Source organism: Plecotus auritus, assembly GCF_963455305.1.
Source record: "Plecotus auritus genome assembly, chromosome: 5".
Taxonomy (NCBI): Eukaryota; Metazoa; Chordata; class Mammalia; order Chiroptera; family Vespertilionidae; genus Plecotus; species Plecotus auritus.
The window spans coordinates 123,107,628-123,130,211 of record NC_137776.1 but is presented as its reverse complement, the minus strand read 5'-3'; the positions used below and the strand labels follow the sequence as shown (position 1 = coordinate 123,130,211).

General features: G+C 42.5%; 1 protein-coding gene across 6 annotated transcripts in view; it reads right to left on the bottom strand.

Annotated features, from left to right (window-relative positions):
* Positions 1–474: 474 nt before the first annotated feature.
* Positions 475–22,584, bottom strand: part of PLIN2 (perilipin 2) — a 123,500-nt gene continuing 101,390 nt past the window's right edge. For 2 of the 6 annotated variants that reach the window (XM_080667677.1, XM_080667676.1), the window contains 8 exons: positions 16,024–16,078; positions 15,742–15,937; positions 13,274–13,356; positions 12,445–12,730; positions 11,636–11,817; positions 10,400–10,534; positions 9,435–9,725; positions 475–872 (listed from right to left, as the gene is read on the bottom strand). In XM_080667677.1, the coding sequence (XP_080523803.1) occupies positions 732–872; positions 9,435–9,725; positions 10,400–10,534; positions 11,636–11,817; positions 12,445–12,730; positions 13,274–13,356; positions 15,742–15,937; positions 16,024–16,053 (1,344 nt within the window). In that variant the 5' untranslated portion in view covers positions 16,054–16,078 and the 3' untranslated portion in view covers positions 475–731. Of the gene's footprint in view, positions 873–6,422; positions 7,781–9,434; positions 9,726–10,399; positions 10,535–11,635; positions 11,818–12,444; positions 12,731–13,273; positions 13,357–15,741; positions 15,938–16,023; positions 16,079–17,799; positions 18,072–22,584 lie in introns of those variants that run through there. The other 4 variants (XM_080667675.1, XM_080667679.1, XM_080667680.1 and 1 more) reach the window with 4 other exon arrangements.

The following is a 22,584-nucleotide window of genomic DNA, read 5'->3' as shown; positions in this document are numbered from 1 at the left end:
CAAGATTAGAACCCCGAGTCTAATTAAAGGTTCATAAATCTTTACCAATCACGATATGCTTTCTCCCAGTTGACCTGTTTCCAGTCATGTGCCCACACTTAGGCTAGGGAAAAGCAAAAACCCTTGACTGAGACACCCTCCCCCAACCCAAAAGGCACAAAGATTCTGGCCTGGCCCGTATGGCTCAGTTGATTGGGCATCATCCCGTACACCTAGAGGTCATGTTTGATTCCCGGTCAGGACACATGCCCGGGTTGCAGGCTCAATCCCCAGTGGGGGGCGTGCAGGAAGCAGCCAATCAATGTTTCTCTCACTTTCTCTCTCTCTAAAATCAATAAAAACATTTTTTTAAAAAAAGATACAAAATTTCTGATACCAAAAGAAGCAGAAATGAATCCTGGGAGGCAAAACAAAACAAAACACACACACAAAAAAAATGTTCACTCTATTAATACAAACACACACACAACAATTCAAGATTATACAGACCAATTTTTATTGCAGGTATTTCAATGATTAAACTTCATAGGATTCTATTAAATGATATATGATACAGAAGTAGGATCTCTTATAAAAGTTTAGATCCAGGTTTCATTACAATTAAGCCCTATAATAAAAAAAAAATAGACTAATCCCCAAAAGATTAATCTCCAAAGCCACAGGAATAAACACATGAGCAAACATGAAGTTTAATATGACACAAATTTTGTTTTCAGACAAATATTTTCTTGTTAATTTTTCAACATTTCTCCCTGAGAGGACTCAGGGTTATTAGCGTGTGAATGATTTGATCCATCCTCTTCTTCCAAAGCTATAATATCTGGAATTTCATCAGTCTCCGATGTCAAGTCTATGATAGTAAAATCAAATACCTGTAAGAGAAGAATCTTGGATAGTAAAATAAACACTAATGAAGTAAGTTGTTAGGTTCAGGTGAGTTCATGGAGACATTACTTACTGCATGTGGATAAATCTTACTTTGTCCATAGTTGTGCTTTCTGACAAGGTGTTGTAGTCTTATTTCCCAAATTCACTCATATTATAAAAGTACTTAGGAAACTTCTCTTTAAAGGAAATTGACCAATAGTGGACTTATTAAGTGAAAGCTTTTTTGAAAATATGAGATATAAAGCATTTCTGGTTATTCATCTATCTATTAATCTATTATTATTTTTAAAAATATATCTTTTTATTGATTTCAGAGACGAAGGAAGAGGGAGAGAGAGAGATAGAAACATCAATGATGAGAGAGAATCCTTGATCGGCTGCCTCCTGTACATCCCCTACTGGGGATCAAGCCTGCAACTGGGGCATGTGACCTTCTAATTCATAGATTGATGCTCAACCACTGAGCAACACCGACCAGGCTAAAATGGTAAATTTGATGCTATGCATCAAAATAGTGAAAAAATTACAATTTCTAAAATAGTAAAACAAAAACAAAATACAACACACACACACACACACACACACACACACACACACACTCACACACACGAGGAATCTTGCTTTGGTCATTGGGACCCCTTATCTGGCTGTGGCCTTTATTGCACTTTTCCCTAAGAACCAGGTGCTCAGAGGATTGTCTGATCTGATGTACAAACGTCCACCATTTGTTCCTGAGGTTTTTACTTTGGAGAGATCAAACTGCATTCTAGCTACTCGTGAATGTTCGCTTTGCAAAGATGATATCCAACCCAACATCCACAAAGCCAGCAATATTTACACAAATGGATTCAGAGCATCCAGCCAGGCAGGTCAACAATTGTAATTTTAGACTTTTTAGGTTAAAAGTTCTCCAGTAAATGTGTATTTTAACATCCAATATCACTTTGTTTTTAAATACATGCAAAATACAACAGGAAGCTACAACACAAGAAGCCATGAGCAGAGGGATTTTCTGGGTTCCAGACAAGAAAACAAGCTGCAGTTTTCTCCTAGCCAAGGCCTAGAGCAGCCTTGGGCAAACTACGGCCCGCGGGCCAGATCCGGCTGTTCTATCCAGTTCTCTTGCTCTCCCCTCCGCTCCTTTACTTTGAATTTATATTAGTTCACACAAACACTCCATCCATGCTTTTGTTCCGGCCCTCCGGTCCAGTTTAAGAACCCACTGTGGCCCTTGAGTCAAAAAGTTTGCCCACCCCTGGCCTAGAGGCTAGAATAGGAAAAAATACACACACGTTGACATCAGTAAGACATTGTGCTAAATCCCCACCCTACCTCGTGTCTCTTTTCTACCTCTTTCCTCACCTCTCAAGTGAGGAAAATACCTAACTGAGTGGGTTGCAGGTGAATAAAGGTACTATGAACCTAGCTTACAAAAGGTGTTCAATAAACACTAGCTTTTCTCATAAGTTCCTTAAATACCATCACACATACAAACCTTCACAGTCACCTATAGGCCAAGTAACTGTTGGCCTAAAATAGAGTTCTGCAATTGCAAAGGTTGGAAATTCCACACTTACAGTTTTAGGAGAAAAGTTTCCATCACCACCACCACAAAAAATGTACCTCCAGTCCCTGAGATGATTTAGGAGAGACATATGAATAATTCACCTTCCATATGATCAGAATGATTCAAAGTGTCTCATTTCCCTTAAATTCAAAGCCAGTGGAGGATATAGGGGAGGGCGGAGCAGCTTACCAAGTTTCCATGGTAAGTTTAAAATGTAGTGGTTGTGCCTGACAATCGTCACAGGGTTTTTAGAAATGTGGCAGAAATCCTTTCACAGATTTATAAAATAGATCCCTTTTTCATTGACCTGAACCAATATCGAAGGAATGTAGAAGTCTCTTGCTGTGAATGCCCATCAGTGATGGAGGCCAAACTCAGAACCAGATGCTTATTATGAAACTAATGAGATAATCACAGTCCCTCTCTAAAGAGGACGGGAAACCAGCAATACATTCTTTTCAAGAAAATCAGGTCACTTTGCTAGGACTCCCTGGACCCTGGGTACATTTTGCAGGTTGTTCACCATACAACCACAGTGGGCACCTTTTCTGTCACAGAGTTCATTGATTCGCATATTTATCATGACTTTCCAGAAGGTGGCACTACATGCATTGAGGATAACATACCATCTTCTAATTTGCATGATGTTAAGCTAGTGGTGGCCTGGGGCCCTGGATTAGTGAGGCTACTACAGAAATAAAAACACCATTTTTGGAATTTAACTTGCTAGTAAAGGTGATGTGCATGCAATGCTGGTAACATGACACAGAATGACAATTTATTTTGAAATAAAGAATAATTATAGAAGAAATAATGAAGAGAAAAGAAAAAGTAAGCCCTAGCCGGTTTGGCTCAGTGGATAGAGCATCGAATTGAAGGGTCCCAGGTTCGATTCTGGCCAAGGGCACATGCCCAGGTTGTGGACTTGATCTCTAATAGGGGGCATGCAGAAGGCAGCTAGTCAATTATTCTCTCTCATCATTGATGTTTCGATCTCTCTCACCCTCTCCCTTCCTCTCTGAAATCAATAAAAATATATTTTAAAAAAGAAAGAAAAAGTAAAATTTTTGTTTGTTTGTATAAAAAGAATTCCTATGGCCCTGGCTGGGGTAGTTCAGTTGGTTAGAGTGTATCCCTACACACCAAGATTGTGGGTTCAATCCCAGGTCAGGGCACAAACAAGAAGCAACCAATGAATGTATAAATAAGTAGAACAACTAAAGTTTCCCTCTCTCCCTCTCCCCCCCCTTCACCTTCTTTCTCTCATCAATAAATATTTAAAATAAAATAAAAGGAATTCCTATGTATGGAGCCATAAAAGGATCATGCAAGAGGTAATGATTAGCTCTAACACCAAATAGGTAAGACTAACCCTGTTGAGGGTTTGATTTTTAACAGAAACCTCCCACCCTTCACAATAGTTTGCATATATAGCTTGATTATGTGCCTGCAGTTAGAGGGTCAGTAGCATCTTGGTTCTGCTTTACTCTCTCTTTATCCTTTACTTGAACAATTTGGTACAGTTTGAGAGAGGGCACACCCCCTGCCCTACAGTAGGAACAACCTCTTATACCAGTGTTTTATCATTGGCTAAAAAGTCTGTGGAAGTAGTTAGAACTCTCAGCCTAGGAAAATGGTTGTCACTTATCACAACACAACGCAAGTGATTCTTGCTACCCATTGAATAGCAATGAACTAGTCAATGCTAACACCTGTGTATTTGAATCATCTATACTAATAAAAGAGTAATATGCTAATTAGACCAGGAGACCTTCCAGACGTCCTTCTGGACAAAGCCATGGTGGCGGGGCCAAGGCAGAGGCTGTTAGGGGCAATCAGGCTGGCCGGAGAGAGCAGTTGGGGGCGATCAGGCCATCAGGGGAGAGCAGTTAGGGAGATCAGGTCGTTAGGGCAGGGCAGTTGGGGGTGATCAGGCTGGCAGGCAAAGGCGGTTAGGGGCAATCAGGCTGGCAGGCAGACATCCCCCAAGGGGTCCCAGATTGAAGAGAGTGCAGGCCAGGCTGAGGGACCCCTCCCACTGTGCACAAATTTCATGCACCGGGCCTCTAGTTTACTATAAGCAGATACATCAACAGCAGGTCTTTTAAAAATATTTTATGGAGCCCACAGTGAGGATCTTTTTTTTTTTTTTTTTTTAATATATTTTATTGATTTTTTACAGAGAGGAAGGGAGAGGGATAGAGAGCCAGAAACATCGATGAGAGAGAAACATCGATCAGCTGCCTCCTGCACACCCCCCACTGGGGATGTGCCCGCAACCAAGGTACATGCCCTTGACCGGAATCGAACCCAGGACCCTTCAGTCCGCAGGGCGACGCTCCATCCACTGAGCCAAACAGGTTTCGGCCACAGTGAGGGTCTTGTTTGAGGATAGGGTACTATAGGTAACCCTATCCCTATTTTTGTTTCAGGTTAAAATCATTTGTTTCCTATTTCCTTTGCTTCTCAAAGTGGATGACCTGCAATAGAATCACTAGGGATGATTAGCAGGGGAGGGAAAGGGGGGATGCTTTTTAAAAGAGGAGATGCCTGGTACTACCTGAAGACCTACTAACAAGATTCTCTGGTAGTGGAACCAAGGAACCTGCATTTTATCAGAATTCCTGGTTAATAATCCCTGGCATAGACAGAGAGGGTAGGGAAAGATGATGTGGTTTTATCTATGCTGAAAGCTCACTTGGGCCACTTTATATAAGGGAGTCAATCTGATAGCTACACTAGCTACCGTAGCCGAGTTTTCTTTGCTCTAACCTGTGCAGACAATGAAATAGGAAAAGTGCTTAATTCACACTATTCAACATCTACTCTTATCTACACTAATAAAAGAGAAAGATGCGAATTGACCGTACCTTTGCGATGCCCACCAGCCAATCAGGAGTGAGTATGCAAATTAACCCAACAAATATGGTGGGTTAATTTGCATTCACAGGCACTGAGCAGCCGGCAGCTAGGGAAAGGAAGGCCCATTCTGCACGAATCTTCGTGCATTGGGCTTCTAGTTCATTTATAATTTAAATGGTTAGCTAGAATCAAAAAGTCAAATAACAACTGTTGGTGAAGATATGGCGAAATCAGAACCCTCATACCCTGCTGGTGAGAATGCAAATGCTGCAGCCACTTTGGAAAATAGTATGGCAGTTCCTCAAATAAACGTAGAGTGACCATATGACCCATGAGCAATTCCACTCCTAGTCTAAAAGGTAATAGCAACTGTTCAGAGAGAAGTCTATACCCAAGATAAATGAAAATTTAAATGGTAACCATTTTTCATCACTGATACACAAAAGAACCATTTGATCTACTCATTACTTTTGTAAAATGTCGATTAATAACACTCTTCACTACTTTCTTAAATTCTAGAAGACATCAGAACTCTTTGCCCCTCAGAGGAGATATATCTTAAGTTAGTGTTCTCTTTCACTTTGGTGAATAAAACTTAAAACTCAAATTGTTGCTCTGTACAGCCTTATGCTAATATGTCATATTTTGCAGGTTAGTTTTGTAATAAAGGTAGGGAATTTAAAAATTAGCAACCTGGGGCCATTAAAGGTGAAGGATAAAGAGTGTTCTATACCAGAATAATTCTTGAATATTCATCAACAAGCTTCCTAAGACTTTTATAAGTCTCTTGAGGACAGTTTCTGGTGTTTACATTTTCAGCAGGGCAGAGTTCATTCATGCCTTATACTATTAGAAACTCAAATATTGGCCGAAACCGGTTTGGCTCAGTGGATAGAGCGTCGGCCTGCGGACTGAAAGGTCCCGGGTTCGATTCCGGTCAAGGGCATGTACCTTGGTTGTGGGCACATCCTCAGTGGGAGGTGTGCAGGAGGCAGCTGATCGATGTTTCTCTCTCATTGATGTTTCTAGCTCTCTATCCCTCTCCCTCCCTCTCTGTGAAATATCAATAAAATATATTTTAAAAAAAAAAAGAAACTCAAATATTGAATCAAGTCATTTTTTAATGCAGGTACATATAATAATGTAAGTACCTACATATCCACATTGTCTCTAACCAATGAATGCACAAATTTATTTTTTTTAAATTTTAACCCCCAAATGTACATTATGATATGGCTTTAATATCTTTTATATGGTTCTCTCAAACAGCACTTTCATCAAACCAGTACCAAGCTAAATAACCTAGAAGGCCATTCTACATCAAGACTAGGCTCCCCTGTGAGATTCCAAGCCTTTCATTATATCATAATCCATGTCTCTCTGATCTGCAAGCCCACTTCATTTACTTGTTTATTTATTTACTTATTTTTCTGTAAAACCAGTTTAAGCAAATTAAGCATGAAAGAATCCCAGGCAACTCTGTCCCACCTCCTTCAAACATTTGCCTTTCACACTACCTCCCTATCATTTCACTTAGTCATTTTACTAACAATCTTAACTAAGGATGCATTGTATTATTTAGCAATGTCACAATCAAACTCAATAGGCTGCCTGCTTCTCACCACCTCAGCAGCAATTGAGGATGATTTTCCTTTTCAGCCTTTTCCACCCGAGTACCCTGTCTCTGCCTCCCAGCTCAGCTTAGCCCCAGCTGGATGGTGATCAAGAAGGCTTCATCCAAGCCCTGGCCAGGTGGCTCCATCAGTTGGAACTTCATCCCATACATCAAAAGGTTGCAGGTTTGATCCCCGGTTAGGGCATGTATGAAAAGCAATGGGTTAATGTTTCTCTCTCACATTGATGTTTCCCTTTCTCTCTCTAAAATCAATTAAGAACATGTCCTCAGCAGCATGGAGGGACCTGGAGATTATTACGCTAAGCAAAATAAGCCAGTCAGAGAAAGACAAGTGTCACATGACCTCACTTATATTTGGAATCTAATTACAAAATAAACTGATGAATAAAATAGATCCAGAGACATGGAAGCATGGAATACAATGACAAATCTCAGAGGGAACAGGGCGGGGTGGGGGGGGGGGCTGCAAGGAGGGAGGGAGAGGGGGCCACAGGGACAGGAAAGATTAACCAAAGAACTTATATGCATAACTCATGGACACAGACACTATTGTGGTGAAGGCCTGGGGCAAGGGGGTGGGGGAGCAGCTGGGAGAGAGTCAATGGGGGGCAAAAGAGAGGGCATCTAATACTTTGAACAATAAAGATAAATTTAAAAATAAAAAAAGAATATGCCCTTGGGTGAGGATTAAAAAAAAAAAAAAGATTTCATCCAAGAAAGAAAAAAAAGATTTAAAAAAAAAAAGAAGGCGGCTTCATCTCTCACCAGCCATAAAAATATGACCTGGGCCTATCCCAGTTGACAGCATTTCTTCCAGGAATCAGTAACTAAAACATGGGAGAGCGACAGAATTTCAAAAGGTAAGCAAGGAGAACAGAGAAAACACCATAAAACATATCTTTGGCTTAAGATGACCTTATGCCTGAAGAGACTTCTCTCTGAACAGTTGCTATTACTTTTTAGACTAGGAACTTAAGATACTCAACAGTGTGCTGATTCAGTATTTTTTCCTTACCATTTGGTTACTGTGGAAATATCATAGGATATTTGCTGGGAAGATGAACACCTAGAGCATAAGGGTGTTGCTCTGAGACATTAGCAAGAAGTACTTTGGTTTATAGAGCAGGGCTATCTTACAAGATCATCACGCTTGCAGGCCTCAGTGCTCGGTCACTCCTGAAACTGGAACAGGCCCCACTGACCCACACCCAAGTCCATGAGCCCAGAAGAGGCCCTCCTTGCCATCCCCCACACCAGATAGGTATATGCACAGATATCTATCTACCCTGCTCCTTCTTCCTTCCCTCACTACCACCTCCATGAGCTGAATGACACTCAAAGAGATAGCTCGGGCAAACCAAACTTTAGTTTACCCTTTTCATTTTTTTAGTCTTTCAATATCTATAATGCCTTAACAAAGTGGAAATATTTGGCTAATCATGACCTCATAGTATATACTCACACCCAAACTAGCAAGTTGAAGATATTACATGTCACTGTCCCACAGATGGTGTCCCTATGCCTTTAGTGCAAAAATAGAAAAAGGCAACACATCTTCAAACACTTCACTTCCATCTGGTGAGGCATCATTAATTTTATGACAGATGAGAAAACTAAGGCTAAGACTAGTTAATTAATCTCAAGGGTCTAGTAAATGGGCAAATGAAGGCAACTGTCACCCAATAAAATTCTTAAATGCCCATTAGCTTTTCACTTGTTTAAAACCTGTCATCCAACATTCCATTTTTGATATTAGTCATCCAGTGTTATCACACTTCCAAATTCCCTCTAACAGGTCAATTGGAATTCATGTGTGTATTAATAACCCTGTCATGCAGGCCAAGCTGCTCTGTGAAAGCAACATACAAAGCACATGGGACACACAGCATAAAACTGATCTATTCTGCAGTGAATTTTATTGAACTCACAGGAGGCATTCCTTTATGAAAAATTAAAAAAACTAAAGTACAAGCATGCATTGTGAGACAAAACAATGATGAGGCCTGCTCAGATCAAACCAGAGCAGACTCCAGTTCACACGACAACCCACATGAAGGTGTTTTTATTCAGTACAGACAGACGGCAACAGTGGCAACAGAATGAGACCATAAATGCAGTGTAACTTTTTGTGACCTCTGACTAGGCTCTGACCAGTCTATCCTTCTTTTCTTACCAGCCAGGTAAACAAAATGACTCATCTACTAAGGCCAGAAACTTTAAAGATCTTAATCCAGTTGGAAATGACTACAATGAAGGGCCCTTTTTTCTAGCTAGCTGTTCCCCAATTCGGAGTTGTCTAGCAGGTTAATTGCAACATAACAGAAGATGTCATCTGGCTGGCTGCACCATGCACTGGTGACAGGGACAGGATTACTGTGTTTTGTGCTCAGGTTGCTGGGCCTGCTGGCTGGCTGTGTCCTTCTCTACAACACGATGCTGAGCATTCTGAGACTCAATTATCTGAGGATAAAAGGGACCTACCAGCCAGTTGAGGGGTGTGTTGTTAACAAGATAATCCATCACATTATCTAAAGACTCCTTCATTTTCTGCAGCTGCCCCTTGCTAGAAGTGAGGAAGCCGTCGGACACTTCTTTAAAGGAGGAAGCATTGCGGAACACTGAGTAGATGTCGCCAGCCATCACCCCCAAGTGACTGGCCTGATCTTGAATGTTCTGTGGTAACCCCTGGACGTTGGACAGGAGGGTGGAGCACGTGGTCTGCAGCTGCTGAGTCAGGTTTCGTGCAATAGCAAGAGTACGTGACTCAATGTGCTAAAAATAAAACAAGTTTAAAATTAGCAGTGGACCCAACAGTGCTATGTATGAATTCATTCAATAACCGTTAAGTTGGTTATGTGTCCACCGCACACGTGGATTCCTCAACTTTTCAAAATCCTCATAACAACCCTGAGTGCAGCAGTGTTTTTAGTCACATTTCTATACATGCATACTAGCTTGTGGAACCTAAAGAACCACTTTTAAGTATTGCAACATGCTAATTCTTCTGTCTGAAACATTAGTCCCCTCACTGCCCTTTCACCTAGTTTATTGTCCCATTCAGTCCCTGCTTAGCATGCACCTCCTCCAGAAAGTCATCTGACTCACCCATCCTCACTCTAAGACCAACTTAGGTACTTTTTTTATAGTCTCATAGTTCCTGTTTCTATGCTGTCAAAAACACCACCACATAAAAATGCCTGCATCCCCTGTTAGTCTGTACTAAGGTTAAGGCCCATGTTCTTATTTAGCTGCATCCCACTAGGGGCAAAAGCTGCAGGTTATTCAAGTTACTGCAGTTCTGCTTTTCTGTCATGTAACTTTGCTTTTCTGTTCAAACGTTTGCTGGAAAAGAGTATTCTAAGAGGAATAACGGGAAAATTTAAATAATAAAAGTCTGGTAGAACTTCTTAAAGTCATCTAGGATGACTGTGTCCTAGTCGTCTTACCTCAGCACAATGGGATTCATCGGTGTCGTCATAGCCGATGCTTCTCTTCCACTCCACCCAGGAGAGGTAGAACTTATCCTGAGCATCCTGAATTCTCTGGTTGGCACTCTGCACATTCTCCCTGGCAAATTCAATCTAGAGCACATTGAAATAAAACAAAGGAACCATTAGTGTCAGTCTGTTCTCAGATCTATGATGTAAATCATAGAACTTAAAAAACAGGAATATCCATAAGAATTTAAGGACAGCAATCCCTGCCCTCATCGTTATTTATTATCAAGTAATCGAACTTCTTTACTGCCTTTACTTAAGATATTAAGTCACTGTCTCCATATTTACCTCCAGTTTAGCATAGGTAAGGCAACTGAAATTTAACATTTATGTGTAAAGTATAAGAAAAAATTACAAAAACGGAATTCAAACTTCCTTTTTCCTGTTGTCAAGTATCATTTCCCCTTCCAAATATGGCAGTACAATACATATTATTCTGTAACTTGGCAATCTTCAATGGCTACACAATACTCTTTTGTGATATATCAATTTAATTAGTTGCCTATTAGTTGCCATGCAGTGTTTATAACCTTCAGCCACTCTAAACATACATAGCTGTGGGATAAATTTTTATAAGTAAAACTGCTGAGGAATAGGTGTGCTTGTACCTTTCTGAGAACTGTCCCCTAAATCCTCCAGAAGTCCACAAGTACACCTCTTTCTCTACACCACTGCCCACAGCATCACACTTTGCCAGTGTGTTCGGAAAAGAGAGGCATCTGTAATTTGACCCCTTGGAGTAAGATTAGCATCACTTCAGATATTTCAGCTATTTATACTTCCTGTTCTGTGAGTTTCTGTATACTCTTTGTCCATTTTTCTTTCTTTTTTTTTTTTTCTTTGTCCATTTTTCTATTGGGTTGTTCAAAAGGTAAAGTTAAAATTCTTAAATTTCATGATTACATTGACTCTCATCCCTTGAGATAAATAAACTCACTTCAGCTACTTTTTTTTTTTTTAATATATTTTATTGATTTTTTACAGAGAGGAAGAGAGAGGGACAGAGAGCTAGAAACATCAATGAGAGAGAGATATCGATCAGCTGCCTCCTGCACGCCCCCTATTGGGGATGTGCCCGCAACCGGAATCGAACCTGGGACCCTTCAGTCCGCAGGCCGACGCTCTATCCACTGAGCCAAACTGGTTAGGGCAACTTCAGCTACTTTTAAATGAGCTTTTACTCACCAGGTTAACAGTGGAATGGAGCTGAGAAATGGTCTCCTGGCTTTTTTGTTTAGCTTCTTTCACCCTGCCGAGAGCCTGCTGGTAGGCACGTGCGCGGAGCTTGGTAGACAGCGATCCCAGCCTAATATAATAACTTGGCTTCTGAACAGTCTCAAATCCTTCCACCTTTTTTGCTTCTTTTTCTGAAGTTAGAAAGAAGGGACCAAAAAAACATAAGGGATCACAGCTCTAAGTGACAAGGCCTGGACTCTTAACCTGGATCTTGATTTTGGCGCTTCTACCCACCCACCAGCAATTATGCACTCATTTTCCCAAGACAAATCATGTCTACTGCTAGGCTTGACTACCCAAAACATATCACTGCATCTGAAGGTTCATCTACACATGTCTCTTCCCATTAGAGTGAGCTTCTTGGGCAACACAGTACCTGGCAGACAGTAGCCACTAAATGTTTAATGATTCTGTAAAGCAGCCCATTAAAAATTATCCATTTGTAGAAAATATTTCTCTAGGCTAATTTCTCTTAAAGTTTCAAAACTTACTATGTACAATTCAATGTGAAACTTAATATTGTTTTAAGAAAGAATGTGTACAAAGACAGAAAGAGTAGTGGTTGTCTGAGGGAGACAATGGAGATTCAGGCATGAGGATCTTTTAGGATGATAGAAATGTTCTAAAACTAAACTGAGGTGATGGTTGTGCAACTGTAAATTTAGTATGAAAAAGGTGAATTTTTTGGTGTATAAAGTATATCTCAATGAAGCTGATTTAAGATATGCAACATTATTTCAAGACACAAAAACACTTACCTAGTTCTTCCTCAGTGAGAGGGAGGTACTGGTCTACCAGCAGCTCTGATGTGCTGAGCGCATTTTCCACTCCACTGCTCACCAGCTGCATCATCCTACTGCCCATGACTGTGTTAATGCTGTCATTGACCACAGACTTGGTCTTCTCCACACTGCCCGTCATGGCTTCTTTGGTCTTGTCCACCATCCCTGTGATCGTGCTGGTCACAGAATCCTTGGCTCCAGTCACAGTCGTCGTCACAGCATCTTTCGCCCCAGTCACTGCACCTCTGGCATTGGCAACAACCTACACGCAGAAGAGGAGAGCACTTGGCTGGTGAGAAACAAGGGCGTGAATAGATATTTATGGTCTTAACTAAGTCAGCATAGTTGAAGAGTTAAAGAAGAACTAGGGGACCAGCTAGTGTGGCTCAGTGGTTGAATGTTGACCTATGAACCAGGAGGTCACGGTTTCATTCCCGGTCATGGAACATGCCCTCGTTGCAGGCTTGATCCCTGGTAGGGAGTATGCAGAAGGTAGCCGATCAATGATTCTCTCTCATCATTGATGTTCCTATCTCTCTCTCCCTCTCCCTTCCTCTCTGAAATCAATAAAAATATATTTTAAAAAAAGAAACTAAAAGCAAAGTTTTAAAAAAAATTTGTCAATATGTTATAGGCTTATATGCCTGTTTCTCCATCTTATTGGATGTGTTCTCAGACACCAAGTAGAAAGCTCCTATATACCACCTGTGCATTTACCCAACACCACATGGGAACCAGTTATGCTAAACAAATAGAACATGAAAATATGAGATGGAAAGCCTCAACACTCTTGTCCCAAGCTCACCTGCTTTGTTGGCTGATTCAGAATAGGCAGTTTCTCCTCAATCCTGTCTAGCCCCATACAGGCATAGTTATTGGCAACAGCAACTAAAAAATATCACAAATGGGGAAAATGTTAATAGTGTATGTAAAGAATGAATACAGCCGAAACCGGTTTGGCTCAGTGGATAGAGCATCAGCCTGCGGACTGAAAGGTCCCGGGTTCGATTCCGGTCAAGGGCATGTACCTTGGTTGCAGGCACATCCTCAGTGGAAGGTGTGCAGGAGGCAGCTGATCGACGTTTCTCTCTCATCGATGTTTCTAGCTCTCTATCCCTCTCCCTTCCTCTCTGTGAAATATCAATAAAATATATTAAAAAAAAAAAAAGAATGAATACATATTATACCATAAACATTTAGTTATAAAAACAGCAAAATCACTGATCTTGATTTATCACACTATGCATTACCAATTTCTCCAGCTCAGACAGGAAGAGGCTCAGGAAGCTGGCAAGTTCTTCTACTGACAGGGAAATAAGGGGGTGGGAGAGCAGCAGGCAAGCCAGGTAGGAAGCTGGCTAAGAAGTTTCTTCCTCATCCCCTGGCTCCTGAGGCTAATGCCCAGAGGAGCCAGGCTTCACCTGAACCCTCATCCTGAGAACTCTCAAAATTAGCATTTCCATGCTGGATTAACCCCTACCTACACTTAATTCAGTATGTGGTAATGGGGAATGGCATGCTAACAGCACTCTGGATCTCCCTAATAAGGCCTAGATTTTAGTCCAACCTTCCCCCTAATGATGACCAAGCCAAGCACTAGTCCTAAATTCATTTGGGAAGTAGCAGAGCTGGAAAACTGGTCTCTAAAGGTTCCTTATACTCCAGAAAGCTCATGACTTAACCATTTGGGGGAATGATTTAAACCTTCATTCAAAAGGGTTCATATGGAAAATCTTGATATACTACTAGTGGGAATGTAAAATTATAAGCCACTTTGGAAAACAGCCTGGCAGTTCCTCAAAAGCTGAAATAGTTATTATATGACCTAGCAATACCACTCCCAGGTATATTGATGAGCCCAAGAGAACTGAGAACATGTGGCCACACAAAATCTTTTTTAAATATAATTTTAATTGATTTTTTACAGAGAGGAAGGGAGAGGGATAGAAAGTTAGAAACATCGATGAGAGAGAAACATCGATCACCTGCCTCCTGCACACCCCCCACTGGGGATGTGCGCGCAACCAAGGTACATGCCCTTGACTGGAATCAAACCTGGGACCCTTCAGTCCGCAGGCCGACACTCTATCCCAGCCTTGGGCAAACTATGGCCCGCGGGCCGGATCCGGCTGTTCTATCCGGTTCTCTTGCTCTCCCCTCCGCTCCTTTACTTTGAATTTATATTAGTTCACACAAACACTCCATCCATGCTTTTGTTCCGGCCCTCCGGTCCAGTTTAAGAACCCATTGTGGCCCTCGAGTCAAAAAGTTTGCCCACCCCTGCTCTATACACTGAGCCAAACCCGTTAGGGCCCCACACAAAATCTTATACACAAATGTTCACAGTAGCATTCATTATTTTTATTGCCAAAAAGCAAAAGCACCCAAATGTCCATCGACTGATGAATAAAAAAAAAATGTGATCTAATCACACAATGGAATATTATTCCACAATAAAAAGGAATGAAACACTAATATGTTGGGCAACTATCATACCTATCATTCCCAGAACTTTTTCATCATCCAAACAGAAACTGGCATAAGGTTCCTTTTTGGGGTGATAAAAATGTTCTAAAATTTATGGTGGTGATGCTTACATAACTCTGTAAATATACTAAAAAAACAACATTGACAATACATGTTAAGTGGGTGAATTGTATGGTGGTTAATTATACCTCAAAAAGATGTTATTTATTTTTAAAGCAGTTCATGTACACAGCTGGTCTAGTCCCAAGGAAGTTAATTTCATTTGACAAACTGGCTCCCCTTGTGACCTCAGTGGCCAACACAGAAGCATCTGTGGGGGATTTTTTAAAAGTTATCATGAGTCCTGGCCAGTTTGCTCAGTGGATAGAGTGTCAGCCTGTGGAGTGAAGGATCCCGGGTTCAATTCCGGTCAAGGGCACATGACCAGGTTTCGGGCTCGATCCCCAGTGGGGGCGTGCAGGAAGCAGCCATCAATAATTCTCTCTCATCATAGATGTTTCTCTCTCTCCCTCTCCCTTTCTCTCTGAAATCAACAAAAATGTTTTAAAAATAAATAATAAATAAATAAAGTTATCATGAACATCTGCCATTGCTAGGAAGCAGGCTTTCTATAACAATGAGGGTCACCTGGCAGCTGACTGACAAAGGCAGTACATGCCTCAGGAAAGGCTGAAGATTCCCTGTGTGCTGGAGGCACGAGGCTGGCATTCACCATATTCAAACCAGCTCCAGGCTCACTCCTAACAGGCCCCTTGGACTAAATCTGGAGTGGGAATCAGAACTCACTTTGTGGCTCTAGCTTCTGGATGATGGGCTGAGCACTCATCACTGCCACAGACGTGATGGTCTTCACGCCCTTCTCAGCCATCTCACACACAGACTTCAAGTAAGGATACTGATCCTTTGTAGTGACGTAAGCCGAGGAGACAAGGTCGTATGTGGAGCTTACCAAGGGCAAGTTGGCCACCCTGGTCACCACACTCTGCAATCAAGAAGGGGAAGGGGATTAACTTCCCAAAACACAAGGGGAGGGAAAGGAATCAAGAAACAGCTGTTCAAAATTCATACCGGTTGTGGGTCAACTGCAACAGAAACCATTTTTCTTCCTGGGGAAAGGAGAGATCTGTGGAAGAGAAATTTATTTCAGGTCACTAGGATAAGACTCTCCCAGATCAATTCTCCAACTCAAGCAAAAGCTAATTTCAAGCAGAGAAAAATTCAAGATGAGGTAAGCATAGTCTTCTGCGCTTTTTCCCACCCTGTAGCTCTGAGAGCTCTCCCCTGGCAAACACCTGAGCAAAGTTTCAGAGGTCCTGTGTAAACTTCCAATATTAAACAGGCTCTGCAGGGAAAAGTTGCTGATATTTTTGTCTCGTTTCTTCACCCGGATATTAAAAATGCCTTTTGAAGGGGGGATATCTGTTCACAAAAACGCTAACCAAGTTAAAATACATGTTAAGGCCAGCTGGTGTGCCTCAGTGGTTGAGCATCTATCTATGAACTAGGTCAGGGCGGTCAGGGCACATGCCCGGGTAAGGGGCGTGCAGGAGGCAGCCAATCTATGATTATCTCACATCATTGATGTTTCTATCTCTCTCTTCCACGGTGAAATAAAACATATATATATATATATATATATATATATATACATATATATATATTTTTAAAATCCATGTTAAGCCCTAGCTGGGTTGGCACAGTCAATCTGCAGACTGAAGGATCCCTGGTTCGATTTCCATCACGGGTTTCTGGCTCCATCCCCAGTGGGGGCGGTGCAGGAAGCAGCCGATCAATGATTCTCTCATTGATGTTTCTATCTCTCTCCCTCTTCCTCTCTGACATTAATAAAAATATATTTAAAAAAATAAAATAGCCCTAACCGGTTTGGCTCAGTGGATAGAGCCTCGGCCTGCGGACTGAAGGGTCCCAGGTTCGATTCTGGTCAAGGGCATGTACCTTGGTTGCGGGCACATCCCCAGTAGGGGGTATGCAGGAGGCAGCTGCGATGTTTCTCTCTCATCGATGTTTCTGGCTCTCTATCCCTCTCCCTTCCTCTCTGTAAAAAATCAATAAAAAATATATAAAAATAATAAAATAATAAAATAAAAACTTGAGCGTACTAATCCCTTTAAAAAAATTAAAAAAAAAATCCATGTTAAAACTAAGGAGAGATTTCAAGCAGACGGCATCTTGGACAGGCAGGACTGTGTGGGAGCACTGTGGCGGGGATTCATTCCTGCCCTGTAAAAAAGAACTAGTTTGGTGGTGACTAAGCAGAGGAGGAAGGAGGTGCTCCCCGGAATTGAGAGGAGGTTTCAGGAGGTTTAAAATTTCGTGTTCCCAACGACCCACACCCACACAAAACTGCCTCACTGCTCAGCAACAGAGCTGGGAAGTTACAAGAAGCTGCACAGCCCGCTCTCCATGACCTCCGGGCCAATCAGTTCACCCTCTGCCACCAAGGGTCCCAGTTGGACAAGGAATAAGGAAGAACCGCGCTGAAGGCGGAAGGCAGGCGCTAGCATCGATTGCCCCGTACCCACGGCGCACCCCATAAAACTCTGTTTTAAGACGAAATTCTAACGCATTCCTTTTAAATAATGTCCTTTCGGGACAAATGAAAAATGTTACCCCGCAACCAAGCCAAGAAGGTAGAGTGGCTGGCAGAAAAGAAGACTCAACGAACAAAAGCAAGTGTGGAAGGCGCAGGCCCAGGAGCCCGCCCCCTCCCAGCCAGCGCCCAGGCTTGGTGAGACCCCGCGGGCCACCACCCCGCCGCCCAGCCTAGAGCCCCCGGGGTGAGGGGCCGGACAGGTCGCAGGTCACAGAGGGGCGCGCACCCACCGACCGACAGCAGGCAGGAAGCGAAGATCGGACAAATCGCACACAACGGGCTCCAGCGACACCTACGGCGTTGGAAGAGCAGGGCGCTGACGCCCCGATTAAATACCCGGCCGGTCCCGCCCCGCCCCGCCCTGAGACACGTGACCCGCAGCCCGAACCCGAACCCCCGCGGCCCCGCCCACTGTCGCCCTCGGCAGAGTCCGGGCGCCTTCCCCCACCTCCGGCCCGCCTCGAGAGGAGGGGGCCGCGCCTGGGTGAGGGGTACCCTGCCTGGGTGGGGTGGCTCAGCCGGAGTGAGGGATCCTGGGAGGCTCGAGCAGAAACGTGGGCGGCTTTTTGCAAAAGGCTACGGAGGAGTCACGCAAACAAATTAACACTAACCTGATTACCATTGGTCCTCAAAATAGAAGTGTTTTTTTAAACAAAATGGAAACAATGATTCTAGACTTATTTTTAGCAAACAAAAACATAAAGTTTTGCAAAATTCTAATCCGAATTGTGACAGACCTACAGAGATTTGGTTCACTGTTCCTTGGACTTGGAAGTCAATTCCTCATACATGTTTCCATTTTATTTTATTTTTTAAAATATATTTTTATTGATTTCAGAGAGGAAGAGGGAGACAGAAACATCAATAATGAGAATCACTTATAGGCTGCCTCCTGCACCCTCCCACTTCTCTTTCCTACCCCCCCCGCCCCCCCCCCAACTAGGATGGAGCCCATAACCGGGGCATGTGCTCTCCACCAGAATCTAACCGGGGCCCTTCAGTCCTCAGGCCAACGCTCTAGCCACTGAGCAACCCAGCTAGGCCTAGGGTATATGTTTCTATTTTAAAGTTGAATTGAAATTTCCAAAAGGGGCCTTGAATACTTTAGGTTGGTCCCCGTTTTGTTTTTGTTTTTTTCTCAGCAAGATTCTCCCAACAGCTGCCTATGTTTATTATGCAAGATGACTAATTTTTTTAAGTTGTGGGTTATGTATTATTTTATTTTTAAAAAGAAACTTAAATCAACATCTGAATCTCAGGATTTTCTTGTGTAAAATTCCTGACTTCAACCTGATTATCTGAGCAAACAGGCTGTGCAACTGGCCCGGGGCGGGGCAGGTGTTCCAGGACTTCTCCCCCAGTGAGTGTTGGGGGAATCTCCAGGTGATGTGGCCGCAGGTGTCTCTGACACCCGGGGCGGCCCACCGCCTCCAGAATGGAGAGCCAGGGAAGGTAGCGAATTGTAAAAAGCCTTCAAAGGTCTTCAGCTCAATTACTCAACTAATGTTGCATGCACATAGATAATGTTTATCATATTTAAAGCTCCAAACTGACCATTAAAAATGTGTCAGATTACATCTGCAGGCCCTCAGCAAAGAAAAACAATTACGGCATTTCTCTTCCTCCCTCTCCATGTAACTCAAGATTAAATATGAGACTAAACTATAAAATAAATGTTAGGAAGTCCAAAAAAGTTGTTTCCCCCCTCTCCCCCATGTGACTGACAGCTTCAATGCTTTAAGCCCGTGGTCGGCAAACTGCGGCTCTTTGGCCCCTTGAGTGTGGCTCTTCCACAAAATACCATGGCCTGGGCGAGTCTATTTTGAAGAAGTGGCATTAGAAGAAGTTTAAGTTTAAAAAATTTGGCTCTCAAAAGAAATTTCAATCGTTGTACTGTTGATATTTGGCTTTGTTGACTAATGAGTTTGCTGATCACTGCTTTAAGCAATCAAATTATCACTTGTTTCTTTTCTTTCCGGTGCTCTGGCTTTTTTGGTGCTCTAAGCAGATGTTTGGTGTGCCTATCATTATTTTACCTCTGCCCTATGACACAGGAATGTACGGAATGATGTGTTTTTTTTGGTGTGGTTTTTTTTTATTTCTCACTAATCTGACCTATTTTGCAATAAGACTCTTACCCTTTCACCTACAAATGCCTCCATCTCCTCCTCCCTTCTTCTTCTTTTTTTTTTTTTTAACTTGTGAGTCACTTGTCCTCTTTAAGGATGAGCAATGTCCTTTTGCTTTTCTGTTACATCACAGGGGATGAAGCCCCAAATTCTGCACCTGCAACTCTCATCTTCATGAGTCTGTGAGAAGGTGGAGCAGGTGGCAAGAATGGTACCTAAGTCCTCAGGGTGATTTTGATAGTCTCTAGAACAGCGATTTTCAGCCTTTTCATCTCATGGCACATATACACTAATTACTAAAATTCTGTGGCACACCAAAAAAGAATTTATTTTTGCCAATCTGAAAAAAAAAAAAAAGAGGTATAATTTTGATTCATTCATACCAGATGGCTATTGTGTGGCTGTTGTCATTTTTTTTAAAATCATTTCTATCCATCCCATGCTAATCTAGGGACCATCATCTGGTCTGCTGGCTAATATAATGCACTTTGTTGTTGTTGTTGTTGTTAATCCTCACCTGAGGATATTTTTTCCATTGATTTTTAGAAAGAGTGGAAGGAAGGGAAGAAAGGTGTGGCCCCTTTCATCCACACCTACAGTTTTAGGACTAAGTAGCAGCTAGGCAAGACTAGATCCCAGGGGCATGGCCGGGGCTGGTTACCTAATTTCTCTTTGCCTTAGTTCCCTCATCTATAAAATGTAATAATAATATTCCTTCATGTTCTAGGTAAATGGTATTTATGTCAGGGGCAAAAACAGAATATTGGGGACTAGCTATGGTTATGGGAAATATTAATCATGCTGTGTTAACCATGATTGCCTTGCATTGGTTAAAGAAAGGACATTCTGACCTGACTGGGAGTTGTACGCCAGGGACCTGAGAGTCAACCTTGGAATGCGGTCCTTTCTCATTCAAGAACTGCCTATTATCTGAAAGGATTAACAACCTGTTGCCCAAACAACGAAATCCCACCCTAGCCTCCTACTTCCCCATGTAATCCTTGTCCTACCCTATATAAGTAGCTGGTTTATGGGGGACTGCAGAGCAGATTTTTGTGGATGACCTACTTTTCTCCCATATTGCCGGCAGTATTGGAATAAATGCTCATATGATTCAACCCTGTCTCTGCTTAATTAGCTCAAGTAGTGGCAGGCAGCACGGACCCACTGATTGTCTGGTTACATTTGGGCATTCATTGTACTATTTTTTAACTTTTGTGGGGCTTAAAATATTGCAAAATAAAAAGTTGAGGATATTATATAGCAACTAGAGGCCCGGTGCACGAGTTTGTGCACAGGTGGGGTCCCTCGGCCTGGCCAGTGATCGGGGACAAGGGGCTGTCTCTCCCAGTCCCGATTGGGGCCAATTGGGGCCGGTTGGCGGGGGGGGGGGGGGGGGGGGGGGAGGGGGGAGGGACCGAGGGAGGTTTGCCGGCTGAGGGAGGTTGGCTGTGGGAGCACATTGACCACTGGGGGCAACTCCTGTGTTGAGTGTCTGGCCCCTGGTGGTCAGTGCACATCATAGCGACAGGCTGACCAGTCGTTTGGTCATTTAGGCTTTTATATATACAGGCAGTCCTCAGGTTACGTCGGACTCGACATACGTCTTTTCCTGGTTACATCGCCATCTCCCATTTATTTATAAAAAAAAAAAAGTTCCATCATTTTGATGTATGTACATATGTGCTTTATGTTTGTTATTATTTGTTTACCACAAGAAAGGTCAGGAATTGTTATCTTTCTTTTAAATTTTTTTTTACTGTTTCACTTCATTAATGCTGTGTATGTGCTCCATGTGAGTGACATAGGTGCTTATGTAGGTGGGTTCCAACTTACGGAGAAAATTGTGTTAAGTCGCACCTTAGAAATGGATATCTGACATAACCCGAGGACCTACTGTATAGATAAGAGAATGAACACACCTATAACTATATGGAGTGTAATGTAAGTGAAAGAAGCAATCTATAATAATAAAAGTGTTATATGCTAATTAGACCAGATGTCCTTCCTGACGACCTTCCAGATGAAGCCGGGGCTGCAAAGGGAAGCCCGGGTCCTGGGTGCCTGCCGGTGGCCAGAGTGAAGCCCGGGTCCCGGGTGCCAGAGGGAAGCCGGTGCCGGCAGCCGGGGGAAGGAAGGCCTACTCTTGCACGAATTTCGTGCATCGGGCCTCTAGTGTATAAATAATACTGTATGAGACTAGCAAACTAAGCTCTGCCATCAAAAGTAAGGATAGTAGTTGTTTGGGGGGTGGGAAGTGACTAGATGGGCCTCGAGGGGCCTTTTCAGTGCTGATAATTTTCTTTCTCTTGTTGTGGGAGCTAGTTACATATGTGTGCTCTTTTTGTAAAAATTTATTAAACTGTACACTTTCATATAGGTTTTTATTTTTAATATATTTTTTTATTGATTTCAGAGAGGAATGGAGAGGGAGAGAGAGATAGAAACATCAATAATGAGAGAGAGTCATTGATTGGGTGCCTCCTGCGTGCCCCCTACTGGGGATCAAGCCCACAACCCGGGCATGTGCCCTTGACCAGAATCGAACCCGTGACCTTTCAGTTTGCAGGCCGATGCTCTATCCACTGAGCCAAACCAGTTAGGGTACATATAGAAGTATGCTATACTTCTATTTTAAAAACTTTCAAAAAGTTGAGAAAAGAAAAAATAGTGGTGCTTCATAAGGTTTTTGTGAGGATTAAATGAATCAGCCCATTCAACAGTATAATGCCAGGTACATAGAAATGGTAGCTAATATTCATGTTTCTAACCATACCCAGATCCTTTTTGCCCAAGACATCTTTGCTGGGCATTGTGTTGAAGAGAGCTCAGCTCACAGGACAAATAGAAGAGGCTCCAAGAGACCAGCAATACCCCAGGCCCTGA